We start from the raw sequence: 14,913 nt of genomic DNA on the forward strand, positions 1-14,913 counted from the left end.
AAACCCACTATCATTAACTACACCGGGTCTCATTCACCACTTTATTGAAGTGTAATTCAATTAACTTCAATGGAGTAAGAGCAGTGTAAATGTGGACCAATGCAGTGGAGAAACCAGGCCCATATTTGGTGAAATCAATATATCTAACAAATCTAACAGTTAGTTCATTGAACAGTCAGACAATGATTGTTATTAAAAAGTCAACATTTAGCAATATTAGACCATTGCCAGGTATTTCCATTCTAAAAGTAGGAAAACCAATGGTATCTTAGACATGGGAGAAGGTGGGAGTTGCACGTCTTCAAGGAGGCACAATTGATGCAGATGCTCTTAGGGGGAATCTCCCTCCACTGGAACATCCAGCCCATTCAATATTCTGAAGCAGAGGTTGAGATGTGAAGCCACAACTCCCTGCCCCTTTTGAGGTACTGTGCATCCCTGCAGTCTCAAAGAGGAAGCAGTCCCTACACTCGCCCAAGCATAGGAGTTGCTATTATCCCTGGTCTTCATGTAAGGTGCATAAGGTAGTGGAAGATTCCTTGAGCCGTCTTCTCTACACAGCACCTACAAAAAGGTCCATCATAGCCTGTCTCACTGTGTGAGCAAACACTGATTTTATTAGTCATTTAAAGGTTGCTCTATGACACATATCATCATATCTGGGTAGCTCGCATATTAGATATTAAGGAATTTATCTTCACATCAACTATTCCTGAATAGAAACTTATTGTGAATGATTTGAGGAGCACTTTGTATTACTCTTGTAATTATTCCATTATGTAAGTTACTCAGTTCCATAGTTGTATTGCTTACACTTTATTTATGTGAGTGGAGTGCCCTCTTTTTGCTAAGGCACCTCACTTTCCCTTGCCTTTACTACTCTCTGGTGCTGATAAATGTCATTCAACAATGCTGCAAACTTCCCCACAATACAACCTTTCTATCTGTCCGATTATATTACACATACACACACCCCTAAACATGTCAACTTGATCTGAACTTCCACAGGGTATACTTATTTGCATGTTTCCTTTCTCTAAAAATCTATGGAAGTCACTGCAGTTCAAGGACTACGCTCACGTTTATGGCAGAAAACCACAGTTCAAAATGCTCAGACAATGTAAAATGGCTGAACAGATTTTTCTCAAACTTCTCAAACACTTTTATTTCATGGATAAAACCCATATGAGATGTATTTATGTATGACTGAACTTTAATGAAATGTTTGGGATCTCGGTGTTTGTTTTTACCATTTTTTTAAATTTATTAATATATGCATAACATTCAAGTAAACTGTTAGATTAAGAAAAACAAAAGCCTGAAGGCATTACCAAATTAATTTGCAATTTGTACAGTAGAGCATCAAAGAAAGTGCTTTACAGTAGTAATTACAAAGCAATTATTGGCAAAACTAATCCATCATTAAAAATAATATAGACAATCGTGTGCATTATTTTTGAGTGTCATCTTTATATGAAAGGTATTAAAAGCACTTTGCATTACTCTTGGAATAATTCTATTATGTAAGTCACATATTTATCTTAAGTATGATTTATTTTAATGTAGTGTCCTCTTTAGTTTCCCCTTTTCTCTATTTTTACGATATCATATATAGAAAACTCTTGGGTTCTGATGAAATTTCATTCAAGAATGCATTAGACTTCCCCAAAACACAACCTTCCTACATTATTGGCAAGCTGTGTGTATGCTGACTCACATATACATTTAATCATCATTGTTCTCTCTTTGCTCTTTCCGAAGAAATATCTCATTTTCTTATGACTCTCAACATCCAGAAATTTGCTGCCAAGTAGCAAACAACTTAAATGATGGCAGCTGAAATCAAAGCAAATCCTCTTGGATATAAATTCCACTTTGTGCATGTCTCTATAATGAAATGGATAGTGTTAAACAGATACAATGAAACTATTCCATTGCTGTTCAATCTGGGACTTTGCTGAGTGATGTTCAGATGCAGATTCGATGACATTGGTTGTGCCACACCACATAACAGGGCAGAACACAAGAAGGTGCTTCTGAAAGCGAGCACACCAGAACAACAACAATGAGACCTAGCCCTCATTTGATATATAGAATGAAAGAAGTGACTTCCAATCACTACTGACCTCAAGTCAACCAGTCAACTTAGAGGTCTTCATCATGTCACCTAGAGGGAAATCACTAGTGTCAGAAGTTGTCTACATAGGCATGAAGAGAAGGTATGCCAAGTCTTACAAGCCTATGATAATCAGAAACCTTCTAGAGCAGTGGTTCACAAGTTGTGATCCACATAACACTTGTGGGTGATGCATGGATTGCTGGCTCTTTCTCCGTATTAAAATGACAGCTAAAATATATTTGCACTTTCCTAATATTACTTTTCCATATAAGCAGCCATCACAGGTAGAGCTAGGGGATCTTTTTGGTTTTTTGGCAAATAGAAAGCCCACATAAAAAGGTGGGGGTTTTTGCGGGGGGGGGGGGGAATCCTTTCAGGACTGAGGCACCATTCACAAAACAGCTGGAGGAGGTGATGGCACTGGTGCCTCCCTTTTAAGCTTTAGTCCCATGGGTAGGGCAGTCATCTGCCACGTGGGGAAGACTGTTTCAGTTCCCCCTCAGCCTGATATAGAGAAGGGACTGGGTCTCCCACATTGAAGGACAGTGCCCTAGTCTCTGAGGTATAGAATATACTGGGTCTCTCTCAGTCTCTCCTGTTGAAGTTGCTCCACTGTGTATAAATAATTAAATAGTAACTAGAGCAGAAACATGAACTTGGGTCTCCCACTTCCCAGACAAGTGCCCTAACCACCAGGTTAGAGAGTCATTCTCGCGATCTGCCTCTGCCCCAGTGACCTTCTTCAGAAAGATGTAAGGGATAAATCAAGCTTCTACTATGCTTGGGGTTGCTGAGTTTTTTAAAATGTTGGTGGCAGGAGAATGAAAATTCCACTTCTTTAAACAAAATCACATTTGACAGTTCTTCATCAAGGGCAGAAGGAAAAATGACAGCCCAGATGAGGAATAAACAGCATTTATAAAGGCACAGTCATTGCATTTCTTAAATTGCAAAAACTGACACTTTAAATTATTTTAACCATTAAAAGTAACTGAACAGGATAGATAAGAGCACAAAAAATTAATAGGGTGAAAAAAATAAAGAAAACTTGCTGAAAGCACAAAGACTGATTGGTCTTTCCCTGAATTAACTCCTCAAAATGGTTTCACAGATGATTTAAAATAGAGGGACTGTGGAAAAGGTAAGATCAAGGCAGAATTTCAATATTTCTTCTCTATTTTCCCATTTGAATCAAGTTTTATTTTTGGAATAGAAGAAACTATTCAAAATGCAGGACTGTAGCTCAAAAAGACACTCTATAACTGATTTTATTATGTTCTGCCTTTCAAATCTGGAAACTGTGTTATTTTCTCCAAAACTTGCCTCACAAACTGTATTAGACTTTTCTTTCATATTTCTGAATATGGCGTTTGAGATTCATTTCGGGGGGTGGGGGGAAGGAGGCATGGAATCAATCCTTCATTTAAACTATCTATTTTTGTTCTGCTGACATTAAAGTTACCACCATATAAAAAAAGTTGTTTCTGAATAGTGGGGTGAGCCTCTGCATACCACTGAATACCAAGCACAAAACTTTGTATGAAAAAAGATTGAAAATAAAAATATAAATAAATAAATAACAGTAACTCTGGCTATTTAACAATTAACAAAGGAGCTCTGAACTCCTTTCCTTAACAAGGCACTGGAAATTCCAACATTATAATGCTTTTTCATCTCTTTACAGATTTACAGGGAAATAAACATATTTTAATGAAATGGCATAGATGTAATAACTATGAGCTAAAAAGGCTGATGTCTTCCCAATTGGATATTTTAAAAGAGGTGTTTTCTTGTCTCAAATGAAGTCTACAAATATTTTGAAAGTGACAATATGAAACAGCACATTAGGATAGGGTCGCCAACTTGGTAATATTTAAAAACCGGACACTTCAGAAGGAGTGCCAGAACCTCCCCTGCCCCGCCTCTTCTCCCTGAGACTCCACCCCTTCCCCGCCTAGTCTCCCAAAGCCCTGCCTCATCTTTTCCACCTGAGGCTCCACCCCCTTCTTTCCCCTGAGGCCCTACTCCCATCCACTCCTCTTCCCCCCCTTAGCTCACTACTTTTCCTCTTCAGCCTCCCCGCCTGGGTCAGGAAGGAGCTGGAGCCACCTGACACAGGTAGGAGACGGCCACAGCTGAGTAGGGGCTGGCGCGGGTGATGACCCAGTGCCTCCCCATCTCCAATAACCGGACACTGGGTGTCGGGTCAGTCAATCTGACCAGACACTGTCAGGTCCCCTTTTCAACCAGCCTTTCCCGTCAAAACCAGGCATCTGGCCACCCTTCATTAGGGTCATTAGTTCCACAGAATGTGCCTCAGGAAGTCCTATGATCATCTGGTAACTAAAGCAGAAAGTCCATTCTGTGGAAATATCTATGCTATCATATACAACAATTAGGGAAACAATACATTTTAATAATCTCCTCTATAGACTGCATGCACTTCTCTAGTATGAAGCACACAAAGAAAAAAGGGAGTAAGGAAGAAGCAAAACAAGAGGTGTGATGGAGCAGAGAGGCCCCACAATAGCAGAGAAGTTGTTAAAAAGAGCCTGTGGACCCACCTAGCCCCGCCCTGCTACACCTGCAGCCAGTGCGAGGCCTGGAAGGGGGATTAAAGGAGAGAACCTAACTCAGTTCATGTCTGACTGGTGAGGAAGCAGAATGGAGCTCTGCCTCCTTGCATGAAGGGAGCTTTGCTGGTGGAGATACAGGCCTGATAGCCAGGGCATCCACTGGTGGAGAAGTGCTTAGCCCCCAGGAGAGAGCAATGCTCAACTAAAATAGTTTAGGAGAGTGGGGATGACCCCATAGTGAGTTGACTTTAGTTTTTGCTGGAGAACATTTTGGAGCTAAGTCCCTCCTGACCTCTGAAGGGATTAAGACTGTAGGAGAGCCCCAGTGGACACAGGGGACAGAGACTCTCTCACACTCCTCTCCTCCTATGGAGATCTGCAGCCATGTCAGGATGCCAAGAAGGTTCACAAGGGGGCTCTATTTCAGCCATGCCATTACAAGAGTAAACTGTAAAAAGGATTAAAGGTGGGGGAGCCCCTGAACCCATGGATATGGGGAGGCTGAGTCAATGCAGCAAACTCCTCCTGCCCTAGAAGACACCCCAAATTAGCAGAAGGTGGTGGGACTTTAGGAAGTTAGGAGATGCTGGCCAGGATATGAGGGGTAGGGAGTGGGAGTACTTACTTTAAAGAGCAGCATTTCCACCTTAAAATGCAGCATCAGTTAGTGCTGCTAGTGTTAACCTTTTCTCCATGCAGTCTGCTCAGAGAGGGAGTAGGGTAAAGGCAGAGGCGGCTCTAGGATTTCCGCCACCCCAAGCAGGGCGGCACGCCACGGGGTGCGCTCTGGCAGTCGCCGGTCCCGCAGCTCCAGTGAACCTCCTGCAGACGTGCCTGCGGAAGGTCCGCTGGTCCCGCGGCTCCGGTGGACCTCCCGCAGGCATGACTCCTAAAAATACTTGTGCTACTGATGGGAGCGAGAACCTAGAGACCCAGGTGGACATCTGTGCAGCTGCAAATTATTTCCCCTGCAGATGTATAAGAATCTAGGGGGCTGGGAGGCCACCATCTCTGACTCTTCCATTTCCCTCAAACTTCTCTCCTCTGAAGGGAGCATGGGAAGGAAATTTCATGAGGCGAACTGCATCCTGAGCCCTTTGTCTCCTAGCTTTTACCACAGGAGGGTACAATAAGGTTCTATGTTCCTAAATCACTGCAGGCAGGTATGCACATTTGAAATGTCTGCTAAAACTAAAATACTGATCTATTCATACAATTCTAAGGATCAGGCTTGAGTCTAAATTTCACAATGAAATTTTTTAAATATATATAACCTATTTACAGATTAGAAAGTTCTCCAACTCACTAAGCCTCTAGTAGCATGAAAGGGATTAAAAAATATCATAGTGTTGTCTTGGACCCCAGGATACAACAATTACTTTCTACAGCATCCAACTTTGACATTTACTCATTGTGGAAAAATGTGTACTACTTTTTGAAATAGGTTTTTCTCACTCTAATCTCACCACAAAGGCACTTAAGACTCTGAAGGTATCAGTGAAGATAAAATAGAACAACGCTCAAGTATCAAAATGCTCTTGCTAAGTTTGAACATATGCACGCAGGCATATATGAGCTAATATTTGTATATACCCCAGCCATCTCTGTATCAAGATGTTAAATCGTAGACAAAAAAAAGTGTTTATGAGTCTCAGAAGGCAAGAAATGCAATGCAAGTGGCACAGGCATGAAAGGGTATTAAACCTTACCAAGACTTTTCAGAGGTAGACTACAGAAAATTGCATCATCAGTGTAATGTTAGGCGAAGCTGGCTTGTTATGCAAAGCAAAAATATTTCTATTACACTTCATTTAAGATATGTTTGCAAAGGAAATAAAGTAAGCTTTAAAATTCTCACACTGCAGGCATTATATGCCCGACATACTGTAAGGAGACAACATTAGGATCAAAACAGTCTCGTTCTTTGGTCAGAACTAAGGCTAGCTGGAAAACCTGAATTCGCTTTAAAAAAAATGAGATATTGAAGTTTGTTTGTGTTCTGATGTGAAATTAAAATTAGACCTTTTTTTTTTTTTGGAGGGGGGTGGTGGAAAAACAGAGACCCACAGACCCACTCCAGAGTTGTCCAGTGGTTAGGGCAGGCTTTTGCCTGGTATATGGGAAAAGGAGGTTCTGATTCAGGCAGAGCAGGGACTTGAAACTGGTCTCCCACATAACATGCAAGTGCCTGAACCACCAGATTATAAAGTTAATCTCTCCTGTTGGAACTGTTCCACTTTATATAAATAATTAAATATTCATTCAGCCAGAGTGTGAGAGACTGACTCCACAGCCTGGAAGTTACAGTACTCAGATAGGTGAGACCCATGTTCAAGTTCTTGCTCCAAAATCAGGCAGAGCAGAGAGAAACCAGGTCTCCTGCATTCCAGATGAGTGCCCTAACTACTGGGCTTTTGGTTATTCTGGGATCTCTCTGGTTTTGAGAAGAAATTCCATCCTGGACCAGAGAAACATTCCAATGAAAGTTTTGTCAAAACCAATAGATTTTAATGAACATATTCAGTTTTGACATATCATTATTTTCCAACCAAAAAACCCCACAACCCATGTAAAAAAATTCCCAGTCAGCTCTAGTTGGGACCTGAGGGACAGCACTTCCCTTCATGTCAGGGAAAGATCCCACAAATCCTCCACCAGGAAGAGTGGATAAGAGAGGTGACTCACAGGTTCTGTGGCTGGACCCACTGCCACTTCCACTGGGGCTGGAAGGAAACTGCATCCCCCAAAAGAAGAATTAGGAGGAAAGTAAGTAAATTAGCATTCACAAAATTTCCATTCCCCTAAGCCAGTTGTTCTCATGTTGAGGAACATGGCGCTCTTTTATAATTCTTACACATATGTTTCAGTAAAGATTCAACAAGTCATACTGCATCAAAGAAATGTATCACATTTTCTGGGGACTAGAAGGATTTTGCTGATTAGATAATACTTCATGAATATAATGTATACACACTTTCTACTTAGGTGACAGTACTTAATTATCTGACAGAATCTTAACTCAATTCTCAAACAGCTGTATAAACTCACAAGATTTGGGAACTTTAAAAAAACGAGTTTCTGTACATTAAGGAGACAATGTCAGGCAGATGGCTCATATATCAAATGGTTGCCTGGTGCCATGGGATGTGCAATTCTGCAAAGTGTTAGTTAAATTATTCTCTCTGATTGATGAGAACAATGCCCAGGGCCTTCAGTGGAAGCCCTGAAAGAATGCCTGAAGGGAAAGTTTAAGTTCAATACCATTTTACGTTTACAGCAAATGGAAGACCCTCAGGTACTTCTAAGGCAATTATTTAAGTGTGGAACTTGCGTATTATACCAATTGGATTATCTAATTTGTAGTTGCTCAAATACCATTTGCTCAATTTTGAACTCTGTAAACAGGAATAGCATGTTAGATGGTAAAGACCCTGAAAAATCCATGTTAGATGTCTGGGTTTCCCTATATACCCAGAAGGTGTCATCACTGCTCCACAGAGGTTTGGTAAACAGCATTTATTTTTACCTAGAAGCTCAAATGCTTAGCTCTTAAAGGAAGAGGCTCACAACTGACAGTGAGAGCACTGTCTTCACGTCCTAAACACTCAAGCAGTCTGAAGTAGATTCCATTTAAAATATGAAAACCACATGTAAATTGGATGATGGACCAGACTATAGCATTGACCTTTCACTTCTTCAAAACTAGACCTGAAGACAAGTATAAAGCACAGCAGACCACTGAGCCTTTGCAGATTTCAATGCAGGATTGGAGCCTTAAGGTGTAATTTTAGAATGAGGGGACGTTATAACACTGTCTGCAGCAAACCAAAGTGTCTGAATTTTCAAGGAGATTTAAAAAATATCACCTCTGGAAGGCACTCATAATAAATGGGGAAACCTAGTATAATTAAATATAACGATGAGCTAATCCTTGGAGGAAAAAATATCTTTGACTGATCCCATCAGGAAAACCTTGATAATCTCACTAAATCCTTTATATTTGCTTTTCTTTATTATGTCTAAAGTCGTATGGCAACAGTGGCAGGCATAGCTGTTTAGACCTATTCTTTACACTACAAAGTATCATGTAGGGCTAAAAGGATTTAGGAGCACCCACTTACATGTAAACAGGAATATGTTTTTTAAAGAGTGTCTGTAGCTATAGTTAGGGCGTCTCCCCAGCCCAGGAGGTATTAATGCCAAGCCCAGAGTCTGTTCAGGCCCTTTCTTCAGGGTACCATTTACTGGTTGCACTGACAACCTTTAGTAACTCCCAAAATAAAACAGTTCAACATAAGCCCAATGGCTACTTTCCCACTGACTCAGAGCCTCCCTTCTCAGAGCCTCCCTGCCCCAAGGCCTACCACAGGAGTCAACCGGTTTCCTGTAAATCTCACCACCCACCCTTCCAGCCTCCATAGGAATCAGATGCTCATCAGTCAGTCACCTCATCCCTTTCTAGCAGGATCTGATAATCCCCTCTACAATGTCAAAACACCATTTTTTGAAGTTGCTCTGCTTCTAAACAGAGCTGGCTGGCCTTTGAGGGGAAGACTAGCCTGCTACAATAAACAAATGTAGGTTTTACATAATATTGGGCAATACACCTTCTAAATATTTTTGTGAATGGATCACTTTCCCTTCTAGTGTGCAGAGAAGATCAACGTCCTCCTAAAATCCTGGCTGTACACTTTTGGGCAAGGAATATTAGTAACTCCCCTATGCAAACTGCAGAAAGAAGTGACACACAGTCATGCTCAGCTATCCTCCCTCACTGGATCAGAGATCTCACACAGTATGCAGCTGCACCAGAGAAAATTAGTCAAAATGTTGACATAAGAACTTAAGAATATAAGAACATAAGAACGGCCATACTGAGTCAGACCAAAGGTCCATCTAACCCAGTATCCTGTCTTCCAACAGTGGCCAATGCCAGGTGCTTCAAAGGGAATTAACAGAACAGGTAATCATCAAGGGGACTGATGACCTACCATATGGGGTAGATTCAGCCAATCACTCATGTGATTAAACCAAGCCCATCAAAAACCAAGCAGAAATTTAAAGAACTACTGTGAAAATCTGTCAAAATGGATAAGCAGTCATCCTAACTGCAAATAAGTTTTTAATGGATTTTCATCAAACATTTTCAGATTTTTGAAAAATTGTTCCCAGTTTCACAAACAAGAACATTTTCCGACGGGGAGATCTTGGCAGACCAGTAAGGTGCCTGAAACACTACTGCTTATTGCTAAAAGTAGGCAAGCTAGCAGGCCATAAGTGGGCCTGTGTAGCAGCCTAAGCATGACCGAGTCAGGAGGGGAGGAGGTTTGGGTGCCACAGAAAAGGCAGCTTGACCCCGCGTCCTTCCTGATGAGATCTCTGTTGAAATTGCTGAGATATGCATTTTAGGAAAACAGGAAGCTTGTCTATATGTGCCCTCAGGGATGTGTCTGTTAGGGCTTCAAGGCATGCAAACTCTGAAAAAACCCATCTGGCTCACTGATGATCAGAAGGAACCCTCCTGCTTAACCTTTGAAATTGCTTGCTTAACAAGTTTTCTTTGAGTGATGTGTTATTGTGATATTAATGACTAAATAAGGGAAGAAAGTTTGGGATAGCTGTAGTCTTCAAGGACTCTCCTTCTGGACACATCTTGTGGTCTCCACCAGCAGATGGAAGATTGGCCATCGGAAGACTGCCGCCGTGCCACTCGAGAGGCACACCCAACTTTGGTAGTTGAGGGTTGGGGGTGTTTTACTAACCTGTTGCGGACATGTGTAAGTGCTTGAGACTAAGTAAAGTATAGCTTTAAGTGAGAGCACATATGTGTTGTCCTGTTTGTGCCAGCCATCTGTCTGTCAGACGGCCATGTCTCCCTTGATTTATTTCCTGACACCATCTCATACAGTGTAAAGTTACCAGGCGTTTTGGGTTCAAAGAACCCCAGATAACAATTTTGACCAACACAAACCTCCTTTTGTTACCAACACTTTAACCAGCTCTACTTGTTGTTTATTGCTTATATGACAGAAAATTATATTGAGTGTTTCTCCACTGTTTCAAACACTGATTTTTGGGAAGGCCTTCAACTGACATTTGAGAAACCACACTACCCAAAATACAAGTTCTAAGAAAATAACTTAACTTTGGAGAAAACTCCTTGGATTTAACAAGAACTTTGTGAAATTAAATGAGGAAAGACAATTTGTCTTTAGGCTGATAAATGTAGTAGCCTTGAACCTGTACTCTGGCTACAGTGTGGACAGTACAAAACTGTTACAAAAGATCTGTAAATAGCAAAAGAAATGCATCTGGGTGGGTTTCAAACATGTATTTACAAAGAGACACCTAGCTAATTTGTCAGAAATTACTGAACTTTGCTGCTAGCTGTAACCTATTGTCAAAGATGACTTTCACGTTTACTCTTCCTCAGCCCAATAGCTAGCAAGCACGGTAAGGGTGCAATTGCTTGTAAACTATGACATTTAATTAATCTAAATTTAAAACTTGATATTTTGACCCAAGGAAATGGGCTGCAAACAACTGCAAAAACATTCTTTTTTTTTATCATTCAACCTACAAGAATCTGTACAGTCACCTTCACATAAAAGATTTTCATTAGAAATTATTATTAAATACAAAACTGCCAACCAAAAGGAAGCCATTTTTGTCCACAATGGAGAACATTCAGCTTCCCCCAACACTTCCTTTAAAGTCCTGTTATGGTGGTAAAAGGGTGCGATGTTTGGAATCCACCCACAAAACCCCAGCCAGAGTGCTTTTTGCAGAACAGTGCTACCAGCTTTGTCAACTTACACCAGCTGAGGACCTGGCCCTTAAGTTAAAAACATAGCTTAGCTCACAAGTGGACATGAATTTTAGCACATTCATCCTTACTCATTTACACAAAACTCACAAAATCACTACAAATTTAGTCCAAATTATAGGTCTTTCCTCAAGAGTAGATGAAGACTGTAGCAAAAATAGATGATGCAAACTCAGATGAGCATTACCACCATATCTATCTATTATTCCTTGGCAATCCAGTTCTGTTAGTTTTATTTCTCATGAAGACCAATTTACACACTCTTTAAACATCTATAAAGAATGGCTGTTAATGTTAGAGGTACATACTGTAAGACTTCACTTCCACACAGATTTTTTATGGCAAACTTCCAGCTATCTTTAATGGATATATTGAGAATGTTGGCCTATAACACATGCTTTTCACCTGGTTTGAAAATCCATTATGACAAAATGGACTACAGAAGGGAAAAGGATACAGACACGAGTTTGCCATAAAAAAATTTCTAATGGCCAGATTCTGTTCTCAGTTACATCAACTACTAAAAGCATCTATCTGGAGGAACTCATTAGATTCAATGAATTTATTCTAGATATACACCAGAGTAATAGGAGATCAGACTTGGCTGTAAGTAAATTGCATGGGAATCTCAGAGCAAGTATTCTGTACATTTTATAGACAAGGGTTTAGGTCTCTTAGTCAAGGACTCAGCCTAGTCCACTTGGCCTGCACAGTGCTTTTGACAATTGTTTCAGACGTTCAGCAAGAACAGTTCCTTCACCACTTTCAGCAAATTGCTCTCTATGACCTTTTGAAATATAAAACTTAATCGTTATACAATGACAAACTGAAAAAATTGTTAAGGTTCCTACCAGCTGACTGCTAGATCATGGACTTTTAAAGTGCTGCTCAGCCTGTATACTCCAGATTTCAATGGCCGGGTGCATTCCTTGGCACGAGCAAGATAAGGGTTCACTTGAGTATCTATGGGAAATTCTGAATCCTAGGAAAAAAGAAAAGTATTAATTCTTGAGATTGCTGCACAAGTTTGTGTAACAAATTGTTTATCCATTTATTTTTGCATGTATACAGTTTTGTCTATTTTTTCCATTGCTCACTATTGGTTCTTCAACATTGCTTCTAGTAAACTGCAGTCAGCCTCCAATCCTGCAAACCCTAATGCATGTACTTAAAGCTAAGCACAAATATGTTTGCAGCCTTGGTGTCTATAAATGATAACACTGAGTATACTCAAAAGACATAATTATTTGTTTCAAACGCGTGTTCCACAGAGCATATTTCTGAAGCAATGTTAATTGTTAAAAGTAGCCCAAACCCTATCCTTCTTTAAATCTGAAGACTGCATCTACACCGCTCAACACAGCAGTACGTTTTCAAAGTACAATGCACATGTACACTGTAAATACTGTGAAATATAATGGAAAATGATGACCAAGTTCTGCTGTCATTCATACCCAGGCAACTTTACTGAAGTTTATGCAGGTATATGAATGTAAATAAAAGAAAGAAATTGGTCTCATGCTTTAATTAAAATGGCCATTTATGAATCCGCTGGTGGCAGCATATATGTGGCTGAAAAGTGAAATCTGTTAAGCCAGCAGCATAGCAACACAATATAAAATTTAACCAAAATTCTATATGCCATAAATACTAGTTTCATAAAGCACAGGGTGAACATCAGAGGAAAACTTGTTATGCAACATGTTATTATTTAACTAGTAGAAATCTTTTTAGATTGTTTAGACAGCACTACAGCAAGAAGTTTGACATTGCAGATTTGCTAATTTAAAAGCCCTGGATTCAGTCTAGGGTTGCGAACTTTCTAATCGCACAAGACTGAACACCCCTGCCTCACCCCCTGCCCTGCCCATTCTCCAAAGGCCCTCCCCCAACTCGCTCCATCCGCTCTCCCTCCGTCGCTTGCTGTACCTCAGCCTCACCTCACTTTCACCAGGCTGGGGTTGGGGTGTGGAGGGGAGTGAGGGCTCCGGCTGGGGGTGCAGGCTGGGGGGTGGAGCCGGGGATGAGAGGTTTCGGGTGTGGCACAGGACTCCAGGTTGGGCCAGGGGGTTGGGGTGCAGGGGGTTTGGGGCTCTGGGTTGGAGCTATGGACTCAGAGGAGCAGGAATGAGGGGTCTGGGGTGCAAGAGGGGGCTCTGGGCTGGGGCATAGGGGATATGGGCTCTGGGGTGGGGCTGGGGATCATGGGTTTGGAGTGTAGGAGGGGCCTCTGGGCTGTGGCAGGGGGTTGGGATGCAGTGGGGGGTGAGGACTCTGGCTGGGGATGTGAGGTCTGGGGTGGGGCCGGGGATGAGGGGCTTGGGGTGCAGGCAGGGGTTCAGGGCAGGGCTGGAGGGCTGCGAGGTGCAGGCTCTGGGAGAGAGTTTGTGTGTGAGAGGGGACTCCGAGCTGGGGTGGGGATTGGGGTGCGGGAGGGGGTCTGGGGTCCCAGTTGTGCTTACTGCGGCTCCCAGGAAGTGGCCATCAGGTCCCTGCACCCCCTAGGTGCATGGGCAGCCAGGGATGCTCCATGCAGGGCCTATGCTCTCGCAGGCACCATCTCCGCAGCTCCCATTGGTCACGGTTCCCAGCCAATGAGAGCTGCAGAGCCGGCACTCAGAGCAGGGGCAGCACGCACAGCCTCCCTGGCTGCCCATGTGCCATGGGTCCGCAGGGACCTGGTGGCCGCTTCTGGGAGCCATGTGGGAGCCTGGCTTAGCCCAAGGCCCCCACTGCGCCGCCAACCACACTTTTAATGGCCCAGTCAGTGATGCCGAGTGGAGCCACCAGGGCCTTTTTGACTGGGCATTCCGGTCAAAAACCAGACACCTGGCAACCCTAATTCAGTCCTGCACTGTAGCAAACTCATTTTCAGACACATGAGACTTTAAACCACCTTTACACTTTCCCCAATCTTCAGCCAATATTGTCTCCAGTGTAATTTAGAGCTGCATATGCTCTATAATTTGCACGCTGGCTAAAGCAGTCCTACTTATGCTGTTTACTTGTTACTTACTCCTGTTCATTTATTTTTGGGAGAAATTAGGGTCATTTATTTTTTAGGCACCAAGGGCCAGATCTGAAAAGCCATGTCAGTGCCTAAAGATGCAGGTAGCTTCTTTTGAAAATCCCAGTATGAGTGTAAGTGGGTTAGGTGCCTAAATCCACTGAAATCAATGGAATTTAGACACCTAATCTGCTCAGGCACTTCTATAATTCCCACTAGGCACCTATCTGCTTCTTTAGGCACCTAAATAACTTTGAAAATCTAGCCGTAAGGCCCTGATCCAAAGCCCATTGAAATCAATGGAAAGAATCCAACATTGACCTTAATGGGCTTTCAATCAGATCCTTAAATATAGTGTTTTAGATACCTATCTCTCAGCATCCAA

General features: G+C 42.0%; 1 protein-coding gene across 3 annotated transcripts in view; it reads right to left on the bottom strand.

The window, feature by feature from the left end:
* The window catches only part of SPAG16 (sperm associated antigen 16), a 738,799-nt gene that overhangs the window by 582,926 nt on the left and 140,960 nt on the right, over nt 1-14,913 (bottom strand). For all 3 annotated transcript variants that reach the window (XM_039494401.1, XM_039494402.1, XM_039494403.1), the window contains exon 10: nt 12,373-12,503. In XM_039494401.1, the coding sequence (XP_039350335.1) occupies nt 12,373-12,503 (131 nt within the window). The remainder of the gene's footprint in view (nt 1-12,372; nt 12,504-14,913) is intronic.

The sequence above is a fragment of the Mauremys reevesii genome, linkage group 11 (genome assembly GCF_016161935.1).
Source record: "Mauremys reevesii isolate NIE-2019 linkage group 11, ASM1616193v1, whole genome shotgun sequence".
Classification (NCBI taxonomy): Eukaryota; Metazoa; Chordata; order Testudines; family Geoemydidae; genus Mauremys; species Mauremys reevesii.